This window comes from Hylobates moloch, unplaced genomic scaffold (assembly GCF_009828535.3).
Source record: "Hylobates moloch isolate HMO894 unplaced genomic scaffold, HMol_V3 SCAFFOLD_5, whole genome shotgun sequence".
Lineage (NCBI taxonomy): Eukaryota > Metazoa > Chordata > Mammalia > Primates > Hylobatidae > Hylobates > Hylobates moloch.
Genome location: NW_026652280.1, coordinates 77,613,047 through 77,634,951, shown reverse-complemented (window position 1 = coordinate 77,634,951; position 21,905 = coordinate 77,613,047). Strand labels below are relative to the sequence as shown.

The following is a 21,905-nucleotide window of genomic DNA, read 5'->3' as shown; positions in this document are numbered from 1 at the left end:
CATGAGGAGCCATGAGGAAAGAAGCCATTTTCTTTTTCTTTCTTTCTTTTTTTTTTTCCTTTTAGACAGAGTTTCACTCTGTTGCTCAGGCTGGAATGCAGTGGTGCGGCCATCAGGGCTCACTGCAACCTGTGCCTCCTGGGCTCAAGCGATTTTCCTCCCTCAGCCTCCTGAGTCACTGGGATTACAGGCACACACTAACACACCTGGCTGAGTTTTTTTTTTTATTTTTAGTAGAGATGGGGTTTCACCATGTTGGTCAGGCTGGTCTCAAACTCCTGACCTCAGGCAATCCACCAAACTCAGCCTCCCAAAGTGCTGGGATTACAGGCATGAGCCACCGCACCTGGCCCATTTTCATAACATAAAAGTGCAAAGGGAAGCAGCAAGTGCTGATGTAGGAATTGTAAAAGATTATCCAGAAGATCTAGCTAAGATAATTATTGAATGTGGCTACACCAAACAACAAATTCCCCATGTAGATGACACAGGTTTCTATTGGAAGAAGATGCCATCAAGGACTTTCAGAGATAGAAAGGGGAAGACAATGCCTAACTTCAAAGCTGCAAAGGACAGGCTGACTTTCTCATTAGAGTTTATGCAACTGGTTACTTTAAGTTGAAGCCAATCCTCACTTACCATTCCAAAAATCCTGGGGTCCTTAAGAATTATGCTAAATATAGTTTGCCTATTCTCTATAAATGGAAGAGCAAAGCCTAGATTACAGCACCATCTATTTACAGCATGGTTTACTGAATATTTTAAGCCTACAATTGAGACTTAATGCTCAGGAAGAATACATTCTTATAAAAATATTACTGCTCATTGACAAAGCACCTATTCATTCAAGAGCTCCAATGGAGATGTACAAGGACATTAATTTGTTTTCATGCTTGCTAACATACATCCATTCTGCAGCTCATAGATCAAGGAGTAATTTCAACTTTACAAGTCTTATTATTTATCATTCTCTAAGGCTGCAATACATTGTGATTTCTTTGATGGATCAGGGCAAAGTAAATTGAAAATCTCTTGAAAGGATTTTCCATTCCATATGCCGTTAAAAACATTCATGATTCATGGGAGGAGATCAAGCTATCAACATCAATAGGAATTTGGAAGAAGGTGATTCCAATCCTTGCAGATAACTTTGAAGCGTTCAAGATTTAAATGGAGAAAGCAACTGCAGATGTGGTGGAAATAACAGGAGAACTAAAATTAGAAGTAGAGCCTGAAGTTCTGACTGAATTGCTACAATATCATGATAAAACCTGAATGGATAAGAAATTGCTTCTTATGGATGAGCAAAGAAAGTGACCTCTTAAAATAGAAACTACTCCTGGCGAAGATTTTGTGAACATTGCTGAAATGATAACAAAGGATTTCTAATGTTACGTAAATCTATTTGATAAAGCTGTAGTGAGGGTTGAAAGGATTGATTCCAATTTTGAACGAAGTTTTACTGTGGGTAAAATGCTACCAAATAGCATTACATACTGCAGACAAATCTTTTCGGAAAGGCAGAGTTAATCAATGCAGCAAGCTTATTTGTTGTCTTGTTTTCAGAAATTGCCTTAGCTACCTTAATCTTCAGCAAGTCCCACCCTAGTCAGCAGCCATCAACACTGCTATAAGACCTTGCACCAGCAAAAAAGATTACAACTCTTTGAAAGCTCAGATTATCCTTAGCATTTTTTAGCAATAAATTATTTTAAAATTATTTTAAATTGTAATTTATAAGTTACTTTAAAATTAAGATAGGTACTTTTTACATAATGCAATTGGACACCTAATAGACTACAGTATAGTGTGAACATAGCTTTTTTATGCACTGGGAAACCATAAACTTCATGTGACTTGCTTTACTGAAATATTCACTTTATTGCAGTGATCTGGAACTAAACCCTCCATATCTCTGAGGCAGGCCTGTATGTTAAACAGATATCTGCACTTCTACGTACATTGTAGAATTATTCACAATAGCCAAGACATAGAGTCAACCTAAGTGTCTATGAACTGATTAATGAACATTAAAAATGTGGTATATATGCACAATAGAATACTACTCAGCTTTTAAAAAGAAGGAAATTCGGTCATTTGAAACCACATAGACGAACTTGGAGTACATTATGTTAAGTAAAATAAACCAGGCACAGAAAGACAAATACTACGTTATCTAACTTATTTGTGAAATCTGAAAAAGTTAAATTCATAGAAGCAGAGAGTATAATGGCAGTTACCAGACATTGGAGGAGGTGGTAGGGACTGGGGAGATGATCACAGGATACAAAATTTCAGTTAGATAGTAGGAGCAGTCCAATAAATCTATTGTACAGCATGGTGACTATACTTAAATATACTGTTTTATGAAAATTGTTATAAGAATACATTTTAAGTGTTCTCACCAAAACCTTAAAAGTATATAAGATAGTGCATATATTAGCTCTACTGTGTCATTTTACAATGTATACGTACTTTAAAACATCATGTTGTACTCAATAAATATATACAATTTTAATTTGTAAATAAATAGTTAATAATTAGAAAACATATTCACTAAGAAAAAAATAAGGAAATAGCTTTGTTTCACAGTCCCAGTTTTGAAAACCAAAAATTAAATATTCATTTCTTTTTCTCCTGGCCGTGATTTTCTAAAAGGTGTCAGAGCCCACCCAAACATATGATACTGCCAGTTGATACTGCAGTCGTCCCTCAGTATCCTGGAGGAATTGGTTCCAGGATGCCCAATGATACTAAAATCCACTCATGCTCAAGTTCTGCAATTGGCTCTGTGGAACCTGCAGATAGGAAAAGTCAGCCTTCTGTGTACACAGGTTTTGAATCCTGCAAATACTGTACTTTCTATCTGTATTTGGTTGCAGATGTGGAACCTACCAATATGGAGGATTGACTGTTTTTATTGAAAAAGATCCAACCATAAGTGGACCCATGCAGTTCACACCTATGTTGTTCAAGGGTCAATTGTATTTGTCAGGATATTTAATAATTATAAATATTCGTATAGCCCCAAATCCTTCTAACAATCTTGGGGTCAGTAAAATCGTCTATACTTTATAGATAAAGGAACCATTACTTAGATGAATTCATCTAAAGTCACACAGGTGATTAAATGGCAGTGGTAAAACTATGTTTGAATAAATGACTAAATGATTCTTGATTACATGTACAACTCAAAGAAACACCAAATAAATGAATATCAAATGTATTGCTATGATATAGAGATACTTTACTCATTAGCATTGTTGGTTACAAGCACTTTTCTGGCTGACTTAGGCAAAAAAGATTGAGGAAAGTCCTTAGCACTCAGCTTGGGAACAGAGAGCAACTGTTAAGGACTATATTGTGTTCCCTCAAAATTCACATGTTGAAGGCTTAACCCCCAGTGTGACTGTATTTGGAGACAGAGCCTTTAGGGAAGAAGTTAACGATTAAAGAGACTTCTAGATCAACAAGGAAACTGGCAGATAATATGGTCTCAAATAGCTGATGGCAATTAGAAGAAGAATATTTGTCTGTACATCTCACTTGAGAGCTCTTGGCAAAGGTTCTGTGGCCTTAATCCTGGATCGGCTATTTTCATTTCATGTAATTTTGAGCAAGCTATTTACCCTATCTCTATCTCAATTTCCTGCTCCATAAAATGTGGATAATAGTAATGATTACCTCATAGAGTTGTTGTTAGGACCAAATGAAGCAATATACTAAGAAGTTTGAATGTATCTGGCATATTATTAATTTCTCAATAAATGTAGGTCATTGTTATTCAAAACCTATAGTCAGGCAATTTGGAAACATCACTGAATTTCTCTTAGTTACATTCTCAGTGTCCTTTAATTGAATGTCCATAGCAGCTTTAAAAGACTTCCCTGGTAATAGCAAATTCTTCTTCCTGAAGCATGAGGAAAAACAGGAGATGGGATTGGGCATCTAATAACCCCTACTGCAGAATTTTTTATTGAGGATCATACGATCTCACGGAAAGAGGGTTAAGGGAACTGAGTTTAGAAGGAATGAGCCTATGAAAGTTCTGTCAAAAGTAAGCACATTCGTAAATATAGTCATTTGGTTTTACAGTCACGAAAATATCATAATAAAGACTTTAAGCAAATTATCAGCTACCAATTCACATATTATTTCCATTCAAAGAATTAAAATTATTGATGCTTCTAGTGGATCAATACAGAAACTTAGATGTCAGCCTTCTCACTCTTTCTCAATCAATGACCAAATTCTGCAAGCTCTACCTTTGAATTATTTCAAATCTATGGATCTCTTCTCATCTCAATAGGCTATTATGCTAGCTCAGGTGGCAATCAACCCTTGTGTGTAACCCACTCACAGACATCCTTCTCCCAACCATGTTTTTCCAGTCCTAACTTTCCAGTGGCTTGCCATCTCCCCTGTGATGATTTAGAAACTCTTTAACATTACTTACGAATCTTTTCCCACCTGTCACCCACTTATTTCTGTAGTTCTACAGAAGTAAGGAAGATACACCCAGGAACCATATAATAGTAATTATGTCTCTCAGATGTCTGGAGTTTCTGGCAGTGTCCAAATATTATGTAATACAATTCTTTGGAAGAAGGCAAACTCAATTGTCTATCTTTTTTGTTTTTTTAAAAATTCTTTTTAATATTTAATTTTTGTGGGTACAGAGTAGGTGCATGTACTGATGCAAAAATCCTCAACAAAATACTAGCAAACCAAATTCAACAATACATTAGAAAGATTATTCATCATGACCAACTGGGATGTATCCCTAGGATGCAAGGATAGTTCAAAATATGCAAATCAATCGATGCAATAAGCCATATCATATCAACAGAATGAAAGATAAAATCCATATAATCATCTCAATGGATGCTAAAAAGTGTAGTGGCCAGCCCCACAGGGTCTGTGGGTTTTTCTCTCCGTGTGCAGAGATGAGAGATCATAGAAATAAAGACACAAGACAAAGAGATAAAGAAAAGACAACTGGGCCCGGGGGACCACTACCACCGAGACTTGGAGACCGGTAGTGGCCCCGAATGCCTGACTGCACTGTTATTTATTGGTTACAAGGCAAAAGGGACAGGGTAAAGATTGTGAGTCATCTCCAATGATTGATAAGGTCACGTGAGTCACGTGTCCACCAGACAGGGGGCTCTTCCCTGTTTGGCAGCTGAGGCAGAGAGACAGGACAGCTTACGCCATTATTTATTCTATGCTCTTTTCAGAAAGATCAAAGACTTTAATATTTTCACTAATTTTGCTACTGCTATCTAGAGGGCAGAGCCAGGTGCCCAGAGTGGAACATGAAAGTGAAACAGGAGCATGACCGCTGAAGCACAGCATCACAGGGAGACTGTTAGGCCTCCGGATAACCGTGGGTGGGCCTGATTGATGTCAGGCCCTCCACAAGAGTGGTGGAACAGAGTCTTCTCTAAACTCTCCCGGGGAAAGGGAGACTCCCTTTCCTGGTCTGCTATGTAGCAGGTGCTTTTCCTTGGCACTGATGCTACCGCTAGACCACGTCCATTTGGTAATGGGCATCTTCCCAGACGCTGGCATTACTCCTAGATCAAGGAGCCATCTAGTGGCCCTGTCTGGGCATGACAGAGGGCTCACACTTGTCTTCTGGTCACTTCTCACCATGCCCCTTCAGCTCCTATCTCTTTATGGCCTGGTTTTTCCTAGGTTATGACTGTAGAGTGAAGATTATTATAATATTGGAATAAAGAGTCATTGCTACAAACTAATGATTAATGATATTCATATATAATCATATCTATGATCTATATCTAGTATAACTCTTGTTATTTTATATATTTATCACACTGGAACAGCTCGTGCCCTCAGTCTCTTGCCTCAGGTCGCTTGCCGCCCATGAAAAAGCATTTGATAAGATTCAACATCTCTTCATAATAAAAGCTCTGAACAAACTGGGACTAGAAGAAACATACCTCAACAGGATAAAAGCTATATATGACAGACCTACAGCTAGTATCACACTGAATGGGGAAAAGCTGAAAGCCTTTTTTCCAAGATCTGGAACACAACAAAGATGCCCACTTTTACTAGGGTTTGCTGGTATTTTGATGAGTATTTTTGCATCAATATTCATCAGAGATATTGAACTGTAGTTTTCTGTGTTTTGAAGTGTCTTCGGTTTTGGTATCAGGATAATATTTGCCTCATAGAACGAGTTTGGAAGTATTCCCTTCTCTATTTTTTTTTCACTTTTTTCCATTTTTCTATTGGAATTGTTTATCTTTTTTTAATTAAACTTTAAATTCTGGGATACATGTGCTGAACATGCAGCTTTATTCCATAGGTATAAGTGAGCTGTGGTAGTTTGCTGCACCCATCAACCTGTCATCTACATTAGGTATTTCTCCTAATACTATCCCTTTCCCAGGCCCCCACCGGCCAGCAGGCTCCAGTGTATGATGTTCCCCTCCCTTTGTCCATGTGTTCTCATTGTTCAACTCCCACTTATGAGTGAGAACATGCGGTGTTTGGTTTTCTGTTCCTGTGTTAGTTTGCTACCTTCTCCTGCATTTTTCAGAAAAGTTTGAGTAGGATTGATATTCTTCTTTAAATGTTTGGTAGAATTCAGCAGTGAAGCTATCAGATCCTGGGCTTTTCTTTACTGAGAGACTTTAGTATAGCTTCAATCTTGTTTCTTGCTATTGGTCTGTTCAGGTTTTGGATTTCGACCTGGTTCAATCTTGGTAGATCATATGTGTCTAGAAATTTGTCATTTCTTTCAGGTTTTCCAATTTATTGATATATAGGTGAGGTGTGGTGGCTCATATCTGTAATCTTAGCACCTTGGGAGGCCAAGGTAGGTGGATTGCCTGAGCTCAGGTGTTTCTACTTAGGATAAAAGTAGTTTATACACCACAGTTACAGTGTTATAATATTCTGTCTTTTTCTGTGTACTTATTATTACCTGTGAGTTTTAAAACTTCTGATGATTATTTATTGCTCATTAATGTTCCTTTCTTTCTCAATGTTCTGTTCTTTCTTTAGCATTTCTTGTAGGAAAGGCCTGATATTGATGAAATCCCTCAGCTCTTGTCTGGGAAAGTATTCTTCCTTCATGTTTGGAGAATATTTTTGTGAGATATAATATTCTAGGGTAAAAGGTATTTTTCCTTCAGCACTTTAAATATGTCATGCCATGGTCTCCTAGGTTTCCACTGAAAAATCTGCTGTCAGATGTACTGTATCTCCATTGTATGTTATTTATTTCTTTTCTCTTGCTGCTTTTATGTTTCTTTCTCCTTGACCTTTGGGAATTTGATTTTAAATGCCTTGAGATAGTCTTTGGGTTAAATCTGCTTGGTGTTCTACAACTTTGCTGTACTCAGATACTGATATCTTTCTCTGGTATTGGGAAGTTCTCTGTTTTTTCTTTAAATAAACTTTCTACCTCTATCTCCATCTCTACCTTCTCTTTAAGGCCAATAATTCTTAGATTTGCCCTTTCAAGGCTATTTTCTAGAATCTGTAGATGTGTTTTGTTGTTTTTTAATTTTTTATTTTGTATCTTTTGAAAGTGCATTTTTAGATAGCCTGTCTTCAAGCTCACTAATTGTTTTTTCTGCTTTGTTAATTCTGCGAATAAAGGTCTCTGATGGATTCTTCAGTATGACAATTGCATTTTTCAGCTCCAGAATTTCTGATTCTTTTTAACTATTTCAATCTGTTTGTTAAATTTATCTGATAGAATTCTGCATTTCTTCTCTGTGTTAAGTTTAAGTTTCCTCAACACAGGTATTCTGAACTCTCTGTCTGAAGGGTCACATATCTCCATTTCTCCAGGATTGGTCCCAGGTGACTTATTGAGTTGATTTGGTGAGGTCCCGTTTTTCTCAATGGTGTAGATGCTAGTAGATGTTCTTCAGTGTCTGAGCACTGAAGAGTTAGGTGTTTGCTCTAGTCTTCACCGTCTGGGCTTATTTGTAGCCATCCTTGTTGGAAAGGCTTTCCAGATATTTGAAAATACACAGGTATTGTGATTTAAGCTGTCTCTACTTTAGAGAGCATCTCAAGCCCAGTAATACTGTGGTTTTTGAAGACTCATAAAGGTACTGCCTCAATAGTCTTGGAGAAGATATGGGAGAATTTTCTGGATTACCAGGCAGAGACTGTTCTGTTTTCTTCCCTTACTTTCTCAAAAAAAAAAAAAAAAGTCTGTCTGTTCTGAGTCAACTAAAATTGGGGTTGGAGTGACATAAGCACTCCTGTGGCCACCACCATTATGACTGTGCTAGATCAGGCTTGAGGCCCGCACAGCACTGCATCTTGCCCACGGCCTGCTGTAATCACTCCTTGGCTACTGTCTATGTTCACTCAAGGATCTGGAACTCTACAATCAGAAGGTAACAAAGCCAGCCAGGCCTGTGTCCTTCACATCAGGTCAGTGAGATTCCTCAGGAACTGAGATACAGATGTGCTGTCCAGAAGTCAGGGACTAGAGTCAAAAACATTAGAGGGCTACCTGGTGTCCTATTATATTGCAGTTGAGCTGACGTTCAAACCACAAGATGAAGTCCTTCCCACTTTTCTCTTTTCTTTCCAAAGACAGAGGAGTCTCACCACATAGTCACCCCTACCCACTGGTTGCCAGACTACCAACCAGTGTTCTCTTAAGGCCTAAGGGCTCTTAAATCAGCTTGTAGTTAAGTCTACCTGGCCTGGGACTCACCTTTCAGGGCAGTGGGCTTCCTTCTGGCCCATGGAAGGTCCAGAAATGCTGTTCAAGAGCTAAGTCCTGCAATTGGGGATGTCAAAAGCCCCCTTGCTGCTCTTCCATGCTGTGACTGTGCTGGCACCTAAGGTGCAAAACAAAGTCTCTTTACTTCTCCTTCCACATTTCTGAAGCAGAAGGAATCTTGCCCCAGAGCCACCACGGCTGGAAATGTGCTGAGTCTCACCTGAAACCTGCTATCCTCAGATGCTCACTCAAGGTCCTCAATGTATTAATAGTACCTGGGTACTGCTGTAGGTTATTCAGGGCTCAGGGTATCTTCTAGCAGGTGATGAATGCTATGAGGACTGGATCCTTTTTTTCAATGCAGAGGGTTCCCTTCCGGCCAAGCCTATGTCTAGAAATGTTGTCTGGGAGCCGGGGGCCTCACAAATCTGTTTGGTGCCTTATCCTGTTGTGGCTGAGCTGATATCCAAGATGCAAGATGAAGTTCACCTTACTGTTTCTTTTTCATTCCTCAAGCAGAGGGAAGGAGTCTCTTTAGAAGCTGTGAGCTATGCAGCCTGAGGTTAAGGAAGAGGTGATACCAGCTTTCCTTTCACTGACCCAGCTGGTGTCTCAGTATGTCAAGTGTCCCCCTAGTCCCCAATTTCTGAGCCTAATTTAGCACTAGGACTCACCTAAGAGTTGCAGTCCTTATGGCTTACACTGCCTTTCAAGTTTACTTGGAAACAGAGAACTGTAGGCCCTCTGTGGTGAGGTTTTCAGGCACTGAAGTTCTGACTGCTGGGATTGGTGATTCCCCTCGGGTTAGGACTGGTTTAAATGCTCCCTCTGTGTCCATGGGCAGGTGTTAGCTGAGTTTGGTCTAGTTTTCCTTTGTGTCTAACATGACAGCAATGAGTTCAATGCCTCATAATTGCTGTGTTCTTTCTACCCCTGTGCCCAGAGATAACTGTGCACCACACTACTGCTACTGAGGTTGTGAGGGATGGGGGTTGGTGATTCAAGATTGTTTTTTTCTGTCTCTTCAGTGCCTCTTTCAGGGATATGAAGTCAAAACCAGGTACTGTGACTGCTCACTTGATTTTTGGCTCTCATGAAGATATTTTTTTCTGTGTAGTTGTTAACTTGGTGCCTTGTGGGGTATGGGGAAATGATTAGTGGAGCCTTCTATTCTGCCACTTGCTTTGCTTCTCCTCCCCAATATAAACTATATAAAAAATATTTAATGGCTCAAGAAATTACTTAAGTAATACTCAATATAGAAAAAAAATGTGTTCTCTCAACTATCCACAGTGTGCTGTCAATTATGGAATAAAAAATATGTATTGACTAGTTGAAATGGACCATTTTTTTAAAAGGATGATTAGTTTACTGTATAACTCTATAAACTTTGATATGGATTTAACAAATTAATCGTTTACACTTATGAATATGTAAAAATTCTTTGATAGATTATGTGAACCACTTTTGGTTCAAAAAGCAGAGTAACTAAAACTATAAAACTCAATGCCTTACATAGCAAGAATGTGCAGATAGTATTAAATTCTCACTGATAATTTTTAATATGTCATCTGGAGTAGATGATTTAGGTTTGTAAGAAGATATAAACTGCCTAAGGGTAGAGAAGCACTCTCTACGGAATCATAGAGTCATTAAAAGAATTCGATATTTGGCCTCATATTCCAGATATTGCCACTGGTTAGTTTTGTGACCTGGGGGAAGACATTTATTTTTTTTCTCAGCAGCAGCTTCCTTATTTGTGTAAAAATAACTCTTGCTTTTCTCATGTTATAAATGATTACAATTTGTGAAGTTTCTTTCACTTCCAGAAAGTGAGTAAATTTTTTTTAAATTAGAGATAGTATCTCACCCTGTTCCCCAGGCTGAAGTGCAGTGGTGAAATAGCTTACTGAGATCTCAAATTTCTGGGCTCGAGTAATCTTTCCATCTCAGTTTGCTGAGTATTTGGGACTATAGACACATGCCACTACATCTGGCTAATTAAAAACCAAAATTTTAAAGATTAGGGTTTTATTGGGTTGCCCTGGCTTGTATCAAATTTCTGCCCTCAAGCGATCCGCCTGCCCTGCCTCAGCTTCCCAAGTAGCTGGTATTACCGATGTGAGCCACTGCACCCAGTATAAAAATTTTATAACTTATATTTTCCCATGTTTTAATCTCAATGTCTTCAAAATGTAATGTTGATCAGATTCTTTTAGATAGCTTTTTATAACATACAGATTGCCAGGCACTCTGGGAACCTCTGATTTACCTGATCTGGAAAAGTTCTTGTACTGTTAACAAACAAGCCTAATTGATCTTGAAGTAGATGGTGTGAGGAGCACATATTGAAAAACAATTTTGTCTCTGTTACAAAGCTAATTCCAGTCCCTCCGAAACTTTTCTCCAGTAATTGATTTTTCTTCTTAAACTTACAATGCCCCTCCCTGTTGCTCCAATTTAGACAACCAGAGGACAAGGTATATGAAACTGAGTTCTCATTATTACAGTAACTTCCTTGAGGCATTCTTGATTTTTTCCAAGCCACAAATGGTTGAAAGTATTAAGCCAGGTATTTTGCATTGAAATCAAACTTTCCAACTCTTTGTTTGCTCTACTGACATCATTTGAATAACGCTGCAGCTGTGCTATTTTTGCCAACAATGGAAAATTGACTTAATATTGTTCTAGAATAGCCTTTCAGCTACAAGAGGTTATATATAAATCAAAAGCTTCTTGAGTAAAACTTCTTAGAATTGTAGAAGCTGCTCAATACGGAACATATTCTCAGTCTTCCTCTGGTCCACAAAGCCTCTGATTTCTTGTCTATGGACAGAACGTCTGGTTTAATCTACAGGAACCCATAACTTCCTGAAGCTTTATGCTTAACAGTGACAGCGTGAGTCAGTTGAATTTTATTGTGTTTCAGTCCATAGAGTGTTAGCTACAGAAACCTTTCCATTGCCATACTGAGAAAGTGCAGCAGGCAGTGTGCCTACAGCTCTGCAAAGAAACTTCAGGTAAGCAGAATTATTTAGAACAGCCTTTTTATCTTGGCAGTTCAATTAATTTGGATTCTTGTTCTAAATCATTTGTATTTGTCAATGTATTTCTTTTCCCCTGCAAACCCTTGGAAGGAGCACTCCCCAGGGTCTCAATGTTGAGAATGAATTCTTCAAAACCTTTTAGGTACCTGAAACTGGAAATACTTCAGAAAAAGCCAGTGCGTATCCTTTTGAATTTGTAAAATGTCCAAATGCTTTCCTTGAATTATAAGTTATCAATATGCTTGTACCTTTCTGTGACACTCTCTAGATGTGCATAGTAATACTGTTAGCAAAAAAAAAAAAAAAAAAAAAAAAAAAGAATCCGTATTCTCCTTGCCTCCAATCCTGCTTCTAAAGTATTATTGGTTTATTAGCATAGAAAAATCTTCCTTCTTCCTTCTGTATCATGTGGCTAGAATAAAACAATGTTTTTCTGTTGCTCTCTGCCAAATTTCTCTCCATTTATTGAAACATTTGGCACCTGACATCCTAATTTTTCTCTCCAACAAACTTCTGCTACATCCTATTCATGTCTGTGGTACCTGAAACTCCCATTCTCTTCTTGGCTCCTACTCTGTCCTTCGATACTCTCATGTTCTTCTTCCTTTCCTGGTCAAGCTCTTTGAAAAAGTTACCTTCACTTCCTCACATTTCATTCCACATCTCTTACCAAGTCAGTAATCAACTCCTAACTCCAAAATGCACTGCCATCTTTAGTACTCACATCTTTTAGCTTCTCAGCAGCCTTTGACTGCTTTGGTCACTCTTTCCTTGAAGTTGATTGCTCTCCTCTGTGGAATATGCTACCAAAGCCTGCAGAATGGGCAGAATTCTGTGCCATTTGGTTAGTGCACCCATCATCCTAGACAGTGACAGAAACACATTAGCTTTTTCTAGATCTGTGGTTTGCCTCAAAATATCTATTTTGTGTCAATAGATTTATTCAAGCAAGTTACATATAGTCCATCTTTGAAGTTGCAGTTTTCTTCATTTATGTTTCTGTCCAGTGGAATGGTCACCTTCACTGGATTAAAGGTCTTTAAAATGTCCTTCAGAACCTTGTATATACACAAATTACCACCATGCTAAACACTTCACATACCTTTTCTGGCAATGAAATCCTCATGACAACCTACAAAGTAGATATTACTATCCCCATTTTATAGATAATGCAACTGAGGCAGAGACTCAAATAATTTGACTTACCTAAGGTGACCCAGATAGCCAGAGGAGGAGCCAGGGGTGGAGTTTTGGTTTGTTTGATTCCAAAGCCCATGTTGTTAGCCACTGTGCTTCCTTTTGTATTGATTATGGCTATATACTTACATATATACATGCATACATAGATGTCATATGTACTGAGTTTTCTAGGATTGCAAAAAATATTAATGGCTTCCTTGCAAACCATCAAAATGGTGTAGAAAATTTTCTATTTGTTGGTTCTTGGAAAATATGTCCATTCTTATATATTGCCTTCAAGTATCATATGAGGTATTACATATTTATATATATTGTCAGCCATGTGTATATGGCTGGAAAAAAGTTCAAAAGTTCATATTTATATCTTATTTATATACTACTTTGTTTCAGAAAGACTTTCAGGTGGGTATATGCAAATGTACATATACACAGATAACCATTCACCTATGCATCTTTATATTATTATTTTTTAATTTTTATTTTATTTTAATTTATTTTATTTTACTTTATTTTTTGAGATAGAGCCTCACACTGTCACCCAGGCTGGAATGCAGTGGTGTGATATCAGATCACTGCAACCTCCTCTTCCTTGGTTCAAGTGATTCTCCTGCCTCAGCCTCCTGAGTAGCTGGGACTACTGAGACTCACCACCACACCTGGGTAGTTTTTTGTATTTTTAGTAGAGACGGGGTTTCGCTATGTTGGCCAGGCTGATCTCAAACTCCTGACCTTGTGATCTGCCCGCCTTGGCCTCCCAAAGTGCTGGGATTACAGGCTGAGCCACTGCACCTGGCCTGCATCTTTATATTATTAATTTGGGATTACATCATATGTTTTCCTGACTTTGTAACTCAGACGTTTTCCTATGTCATTATACACTCTTCAAAGACATCATTTTGATAGTTGCCTGGTAATCTATTATTTGGATATACCATCATCAACTTGATCATTTCTTCATAATGAATTTTGTGTTATATCTAATATGCAGTATGATATTACAATAAATTTTCTTATGTTTACCTCCTTAAACATATCTATTTTTATTTCCTTGGGATGACTTTCTAGATGTGGAATTACTGAATAAAAGGGTTTGGTTTATTTTTAAGGTTGCTAACATATAATTCCAATTGCTAGATATTGCCAATTTCTACTTGGTGGTATCATCACTAATCAACAATTTTTTCTTCCTATGGGTTTGTTCCTTAGGAGAAAAGGGACTACGCACAATATAGTCTGCAAGGTGTTTTTTTTTTTTCAGAAGATTACATTCTTTCTTCATAGCTGAAAATAGTACCCATGCTATGGGAACATTAGAGCAAGTGTTTCAATGCTTGGGGTTGGGGGGCTGTCCAGAGAGACAATCCCTGAAGAGATGCATTATTTTTTATTTGTGTCTGGACAGCTGAAGCCATTCACTCTCCATATTCTTTTACTGATTTGAATCAAATGAGCATGGGAGATATATTTTGCCAGATATGTTAATGTACTTTTTAACTGGAATTGTATGGAGATTACTAAGGAGCCTTGAGGTCTAGTTGCACCTCTGGGCTTTAGTTTCTCATTTGTAAACTGAAAAGTTTGGACTAGATAATTTCTAAAGCCCATTACTGCTAATAGTGTATGATATCCCTGGTGACTTCTCCTTCCTCTTCTTTCTGGACACCTATCATATCTCTCTAGGTATTTCTGTTTTTGTGTTTATTTCCTTAGATCATCTTCTTGAGGGAAAGAAACTGAAGTGCTACATAAGATGCTTGTGCTTCATAATGCTCAGAAGCTGCAGATTCTGTATAAATCCTTAGAAAAGAGCATCCCTGAATCCATAAAGGTAACGGAGTAGGAGGAGATCAAAGGAGAAGAGGGTTGAGTTGAGAGGAGGACAGATTCAGGGTTCATAACCTTAATGGGGAGATGGGAATGCAAGTCTAAAGTGAGAATCTGTGCAAAGATGACCTTAATATCTACATTCAGTCAATCACCTACTTTGCTTCCTTTTTGTGACCTCTTAAACATCTTTTGAATTTATCCTTCTGCTGTCTTTGGTGTACTTTGTCATTTCTTCCTGGTAATTGCAATACCTCCTTGTCTCCAATCTTAACAGCCTAGTTACAACTTTGTGATGAGAGTCATCTATATGACACATATAGGATCATATCACTCCCTGGTTTTAAAATTTGCCATAGCAAATTTGCAGAGTCCATCTCTAGGGCTTAATTGGGTTACAGGGTTTATCCCAAAATTCTCCAGCCTTTTTTATTTTGCCTCTCAATATTCTCCTGCCATATACCACATGCTACAAATATTGAGCCCCTCACAGTTCAGTAGGCATGATATAATCTGCCATACTCTTAGTCATTTCACTCATGCTTTTTCTCCTACTTGTAATAACTTGCTCTCATTCTCTAGTTTGCCAGAAAAAGGCATAACATATTCATCAAGACCCAGTTCAGATATTGCTTCTGATACTGTAAGTTTCCTTATCACTTCCTAGACAGGTAGTGCTTTTCCTCCTTGGGATCCTGTACCACCATATACATATATCACTCAGACCACATGTCCTACGATGGTTGAACTATGTACTCTCTATCCTTCTAAACTTAACTTTAGGGTTGCAGCCATATCATATTCACCTTTGAGTTTTTCATGCTTAAGACAGACCTGATACATAATAGATGCCAAATAAATACTATGTTATGAAATAAAGAAAGAAAAAAATGAGAAAATGACATGAATTTTTTAGAAATGAATGAATATCAGGGAAGCCAGTTCCTAATGACTCAGGCATTAACTTGGATTTTTGTGGATGCTTATTGGGCCCTCTAGCAGCATAACTCTCAATGAGTAGCCCAATGAGCCATCCTGGAAGCACTGGCCCCATCCTAAGCCCTCCTAGACTTCTTATCCTTATTTCTCATGCCATGTCTTATTTCTCCACATATAAGACTTTGGAGAAGAACTTCATCCTCTCCTGCTTTGTTCTGTTGCATTGTAGGTATATGGTGCCATTTTCAACATAAAAGATAAAAACCCTTTCAACATGGAGGTGCTGGTAGATGCCTGGCCAGATTACCAGATCGTCATTACTCGGCCTCAGAAACAGGTAGGAGCAATAGTTACTGAATACCAGGGTAGTCACTCTCCAGACGTTCTCTGCATGGCAATGAGGGAACTGAAACTGCATGGCAATGAGGGAAATGAGGGGTGGTGAGAAGAACATTGACACTGTTGATGTATGCAGGTTTTGGAAGGGCTGTTTGGGAGAGAGGGTAAGGCAGTGAGATAAGGCTTGAACTTAGATCCAGTGATCAGTAATCCAGGATGTGTAAATAAAATTAGGATTCCACCCAGTCAATCTATTCTATCAAGATTTGATCATAGGAATACATCACAACCTAGACTTCTATGGCTGAAAGTGATTAAGAAGTGTTTTCACCTGCAAGGACTCCCAAGGGGAAGTGTCAACAGCAGAGGGTAGGCAGGCATATGGAGGCAGACTGAGCTGTCTATTCTAGGTACTACTCTGGCTCTGGAATGATGGTTCTTTCCGAAACTTCATCTATTCACATGCACACCAAGAGCCAATCACTGAGCCAGCCCCAGAGTGCTGGGTCAGGATTAGCACAGGTGACACCTTGTCAAAAATCCGGAGCCTTGCCAAACCTGTTCTTTGTATTTCTTTCCATACCTTAGGCACCTTCACTTTTAAATCCTTAACATACACCATTTTGGGTACACTTCCCATTCTAGACAATGGAGTTATTTACTCACCCTCTCAAGGGCAGATCACTTTAGTGCCCTAAAAGAAAGAAACAATCTTCAGTGTATCAAGAGTGAGTTATTCTTGAAGTGACTCCAAGGCCATTTTCTACACCTATCTCAGAAAAACAGAATATTTCAAACAATTAAATCTCTAGCACTCTAGACCTATGCAAGAACATTTTGTAAATTGTAGTGCTATGTAAATATAATTGATATTTGTTATATCAGGAGATGAAAGATGACCAGGATCATTATACCAACACTTACCACATCTTCACCAAAGCTCCTGACAAGTTAGAGGAAGTCCTGTCATACTCCAGTGTAATCAACTGGGAGCAAACTTTGCAGATCCAAGGTAACTAGCCTGAGTTAAAAGAAAAAGATCCATGGTTTATTCCTAGCCGATATGGAAGGCATAAAGCAGTACTTGTCTTTCTGCTTTCTCCAGGTTGCCAAGAGGGCCTGGATGAAGCAATAAGAAAGGCTGCAACTTCAAAATCAGTGCAGGTAGATTACATGAAAACCATGCTCTTTATACCGGAATTACCAAAGAAGCACAAGACCTCAAGTAATGAGAAGATGGAGTTATTTAAAGTGGATGATGATAACAAGTAAGATTTTACCTTTTGCTTCCCAAATTCCTTGATAGAATTATTGAGTTGCCACAAAGGCTGTACTTGGAAATGTAGGATTTGAGACTAAATTATGATGGGGTACACAATTGCATGGGTAAATAAAGGGAGTTATGTTAGCAACTGTGTACTGAGCATGGACAGAGCCTTCATTAGAGAAGGTCTTTATGCATATTACTTCACTTAGGGCTCACAAGGATCCTTCTGAGAGGGTAATGGACATCATGGTGACATCAAAAAATGTTTACTGAAACTATTTATGTCTTACAAAATGCTGCATGCTTATAGAAAATACATAAGTATATAAAATAAAAAATAAAATCTGTCCACTTGGGTTCCCCTGCCAGGTGTAAATATTTTTGACACTGATATGTATGCTTTTAGTACCCTATATGAGTTATGTATTTATTTTTGCAACATGTATACATACTTTACTGCAACTTCTGCAATGAATATCATCATAAATAGATCATTGCACAGTTGTGTAAATATATCTGAAAGATGAATTACTAGAATTAAAATTGTTGAGTCAAAGAATATGCATACTAAATAAATGATGTTACCAAACTAGATGGCAAGATTTCCATGAATTTAATGTGTGATATCATAACTTATGAAACAACCTAAACATCCAATAATGGGGAAATGGATACGTTTATTGTGGTACATTGAAACATTAGAATACTATGCAGCCATTAAAAAGAATGAAGCAACTCTTACACGACAGACTATAAAATATTTCCAAAATAGATTGCTACAAGAAAAAATAAGGTGGATAGAACAATGTATATAATATGCTACCATTTGTGTAAATAAACAAATGTACATATACATCTAAAATTGCATAGAATAACTGGAAAGTTGTAAAAATATATTGGCATTAGTGATTGCTTCTAGAGAAATAACTGGGTAATAGGAGATCAGAGAAAGAAGAGAGATTTGCTTTCCTCTAGTAATCCATTTATGCTTTATAATTGTATTACTAATTGAAAAAATAAATAGAATTTAAACACACACTCACAGATACATTTGATTTAGCCAGAAAAGTCAACACTGTTCAAATCCTGCTTTGCCCCACCAGTGTTCACATGAGACACTTAAGGGAAACATATACACAGGGAAAATGATAAATGGGGATTAAATAATATTTAGTAGTATAACTCTGGAAATCTGGCGCAAAATACCTGCCCTAAGGTGATTCCTCTAAGCCTACATCGATATCTTGGTATCTTGCCATTCTAGGTTTGTCTATCCACAGGAGAGGGTACAGAAAAGGGTACTTGAGATCTTTCAGGAAGCAAGTCCAGGATCAGGTGAAGTGAGCAAAAACAAAGCATCACCCATAGAAAACTTAGCGTTCTGTTACCCACCCACTGGCAAACATGAAGTGACTCAGAAACTGACAAACTTCTCAAAACTCTTCCTCCCTGGAGAGGGGCAAAACTTCCTGGAGATCTCTCTTCCACCATCCCCATATTTACAGAGGATATTACTGTAATTTCACAAGCAAGAAAACCGAGTAAACAAGAAAACATAACTTTTCCAAAAGAAAATAATCAGGATTAGAATCCCAATGGTTAGCACCAAAAGTGTAGTATTCTTTTTCCTATATTGCAGCTTCTTAAACTGCATTTCTGGGTATGTGATGAAGGGCTTTGGGACACATGAAGATGTAAGATCAGCATTGTTCTCATCTTCCTGTAAAATATGTTTGATTGGAATATCTGTTCAATGAAATACTATCTTGTATATTTAGATATCTTGTGGAGTAGAACTCAAAATGCACATGGTTTCATACATCATCTTTCAAGTAAATTCAGCCATGTGGAGGGCTTCTCTGGTCTATATTCTCACTCTTTTAGGGACATGTGTTCATTTTCTTCCTTAAGGCACTTAGTGGGATATTTTGAGATGTCCTGTAATATATCATGCTGTCTCTCTGCTATTAAATGGGCCGTAAAACACATAGTGTTCCCCCATCAACTATTTGGAAACATTTTGAAGCAGAAATAGAAAACGCAGTTGTTATGCATCTATTGCCTCCTCTAGGCTGTAGGGTCCTTAAGGAAAGGAATGGTGTTATGTTTATTTTTTGCAATTCCAGTGTTTGGTAATATTGGCTGAATAAATGTTAAATTCTTTTTCTTCACAGGGAAGGAAACTTTTCAAACATGTTCTTAGATGCTTCACATGCAGGTCTTGTAAATGAACACTGGGCCTTTGGGAAAAATGAGAGGAGCTTGAAATATATTGAACGCTGCCTCCAGGATTTTCTAGGATTTGGTGTGCTGGGTCCAGAGGGGCAGCTTGTCTCTTGGATTGTGATGGAACAGTCCTGTGAGTTGAGAATGGGTTATACTGTCCCCAAATACAGACACCAAGGCAACATGTTGCAAATTGGTTATCATCTTGAAAAGTATCTTTCTCAAAAAGAAATCCCATTTTATTTCCATGTGGCAGACAATAATGAGAAAAGCCTACAGGCACTGAAAAATTTGGGGTTTAAGATTTGTCCTTGTGGTTGGCATCAGTGGAAATGCACCCCCAAGAAATATTGTTGATTGATTCCATTGTCCATTTCAAATCTTTCTTATCAGTAAAAAAACATTAATTCAAACACAAGCATTGTGATCTACATTAGCACAAAATGCAACTGCTTATCTAGGATCTGTGTATTACTTATGCTCACCCTTAACATTTTTACCCTCCTTCTCCTCTATATTCTTACAGAAAATTAGAAGTTCAATCTTATGGTCTCATAATTTCCTTTATGATGACAGACATCTCAGAATTAAAATCACCCAATGCCAATCATTAGTGCCAAGATAACCCTTTAACGGCAACACTTTCTTAAATGAAGACAATTTCTTTCATGAAAAAATTCACTTTTATGACTTGCTTGTTAAAATAAAAAATCTGCTTTTAAAAGTGTCTCCTCTGGTATTCTTCCCTTCCTTCTACAAAGTTATCCAAAGGATTTTTAAAAAGCCCTCAGCATCATTGCTTTTTATTCTGAGTACCCTCTGAGGAGCTTTGAGATGCTCTGCTAAATTAAATTTTGTGGCCATGAGTGAAAATTTGGTTTTCTAACTTGCTTTTTATTACAAGGGGTTGCTAGGTTGAGCTGCAAATTTAAAGCTTAACTTTAAATTTTCAAGATAATTTTTATGTCTATGATGTATTAGTTTTGCCATTATAACAAATTATGATAAATATTATGACTTAAAGCAACACAATGTGTTATATTTATGGCAATCAGAAGTTCAGAATAGGATTTATGAGGCTAAACCCAACATGTTGGCGGGTACAGTTCCTTCTGGAGGTTATACGGGTAAATCAACTCCCTTGCCGTTTCCAGATCATAGAGGCTGTCCTCACTCCTTAGCTTGTGTCTCTGTATCACATCATCTTTTATCTCTTTGCTTTCATCATCATCGCATCACCTTCTTCTCTTCTACAGTCAAATCTCCCTCTGCCTCCCTTTTAGAAGGACACTTGCATATACTTAGGACCAACCTGGATAATCCAGGATAATCTCCCCATCTCAAGATTGTTAACTTAATCACACCTGTGAAGTCTGTTTTGCCATATAACACTCAAAGCTTCTAGGGATTAGGACCTTGATATTTTTGGAGAGGCATTATTCAGCCACCCCGTATATGTATAAGTGTATGCTTTTTCCTGAGCAAAGTTACCTCATACTTTCAGAATTTAAATGTTCTCAGTCCAAGTCTGGTCATCATTTCTATATTCCAGGTCCATGTTGATGGAAAACGGAACTTACTCTAGCTTGAGACCTTATCTATCTCATATCCTATCAACTATGACTTAAGGGTAAAGATCATTTTTAAAAATTGGTAGTTGGCCGAGCACGGTGGCTCACACCTGTAATCCCAGCACATTGGGAGGCCAAGGCTGGCAGATTGTGAGGTCCCGAGATCGAGACCATCCTGGCCAACATGGTAAAACCCAGTCTCTACTAAAAATACAAAAATTAGCCGGGTGTGGTGGCGGGTGCCTGGAGTCTCAGCTACTCGGGAGGCTGAGGCAGGGGAGTCACTTGAACCAGGGAGTCGGAGGTTGCAGTGAGCCGAGATTGTGCCACTGTAGTCCAGACTGGTAACAGAGCAAGACCTCGTCTCAAAAAAAAAAGAAAAAAGGAAAAGTAATCAGAGCACATTCATAGAAGGGATTTGGGGGAGAAGACACCATAGATAAAAGGTTTAGTTAAATTTAGGCAAAATAGAATCAACATCTTCATCTTCAAAATATCCTTGGTACTTGAAGATAGGTGCCTACCAAGGCTGGTAGAGATGATACAGTCAACCCACAATAGGGGACCACAGTCTGAACATCCCTGTCATTCTCTGAAAAGAGAGAAGCTCCCAGGCACTCTGCCTTTACAGTGAGCCAGGAACTTAAGGACTTAGCTTCTCTCCAGACTCCACTTTTCCTATCCTAATTTACATTTTAGGACTTGGTCCTTATGATCAAATCTTCCGGCAGCCATGACACACCTTGGCTGTATAACTTAAAAGT

At 38.1% G+C, this 21,905-nt stretch overlaps 1 protein-coding gene across 3 annotated transcripts in view; it reads left to right on the top strand.

Moving 5' to 3' along the window:
• GLYATL2 (glycine-N-acyltransferase like 2) overlaps positions 1 to 20,294 on the top strand; it is a 63,119-nt gene extending 42,825 nt beyond the window's left edge. For 2 of the 3 annotated variants that reach the window (XM_058438721.1, XM_058438722.1), the window contains exons 3-8: positions 11,658 to 11,748; positions 14,686 to 14,803; positions 15,968 to 16,075; positions 16,963 to 17,089; positions 17,183 to 17,345; positions 19,519 to 20,181. In XM_058438721.1, the coding sequence (XP_058294704.1) occupies positions 14,726 to 14,803; positions 15,968 to 16,075; positions 16,963 to 17,089; positions 17,183 to 17,345; positions 19,519 to 19,927 (885 nt within the window). In that variant the 5' untranslated portion in view covers positions 11,658 to 11,748; positions 14,686 to 14,725 and the 3' untranslated portion in view covers positions 19,928 to 20,181. Of the gene's footprint in view, positions 1 to 11,657; positions 11,749 to 14,685; positions 14,804 to 15,967; positions 16,076 to 16,962; positions 17,090 to 17,182; positions 17,346 to 19,518 lie in introns of all 3 variants that reach the window. The other variant, XM_032151805.2, reaches the window with a different exon arrangement.
• Positions 20,295 to 21,905: the final 1,611 nt, after the last annotated feature.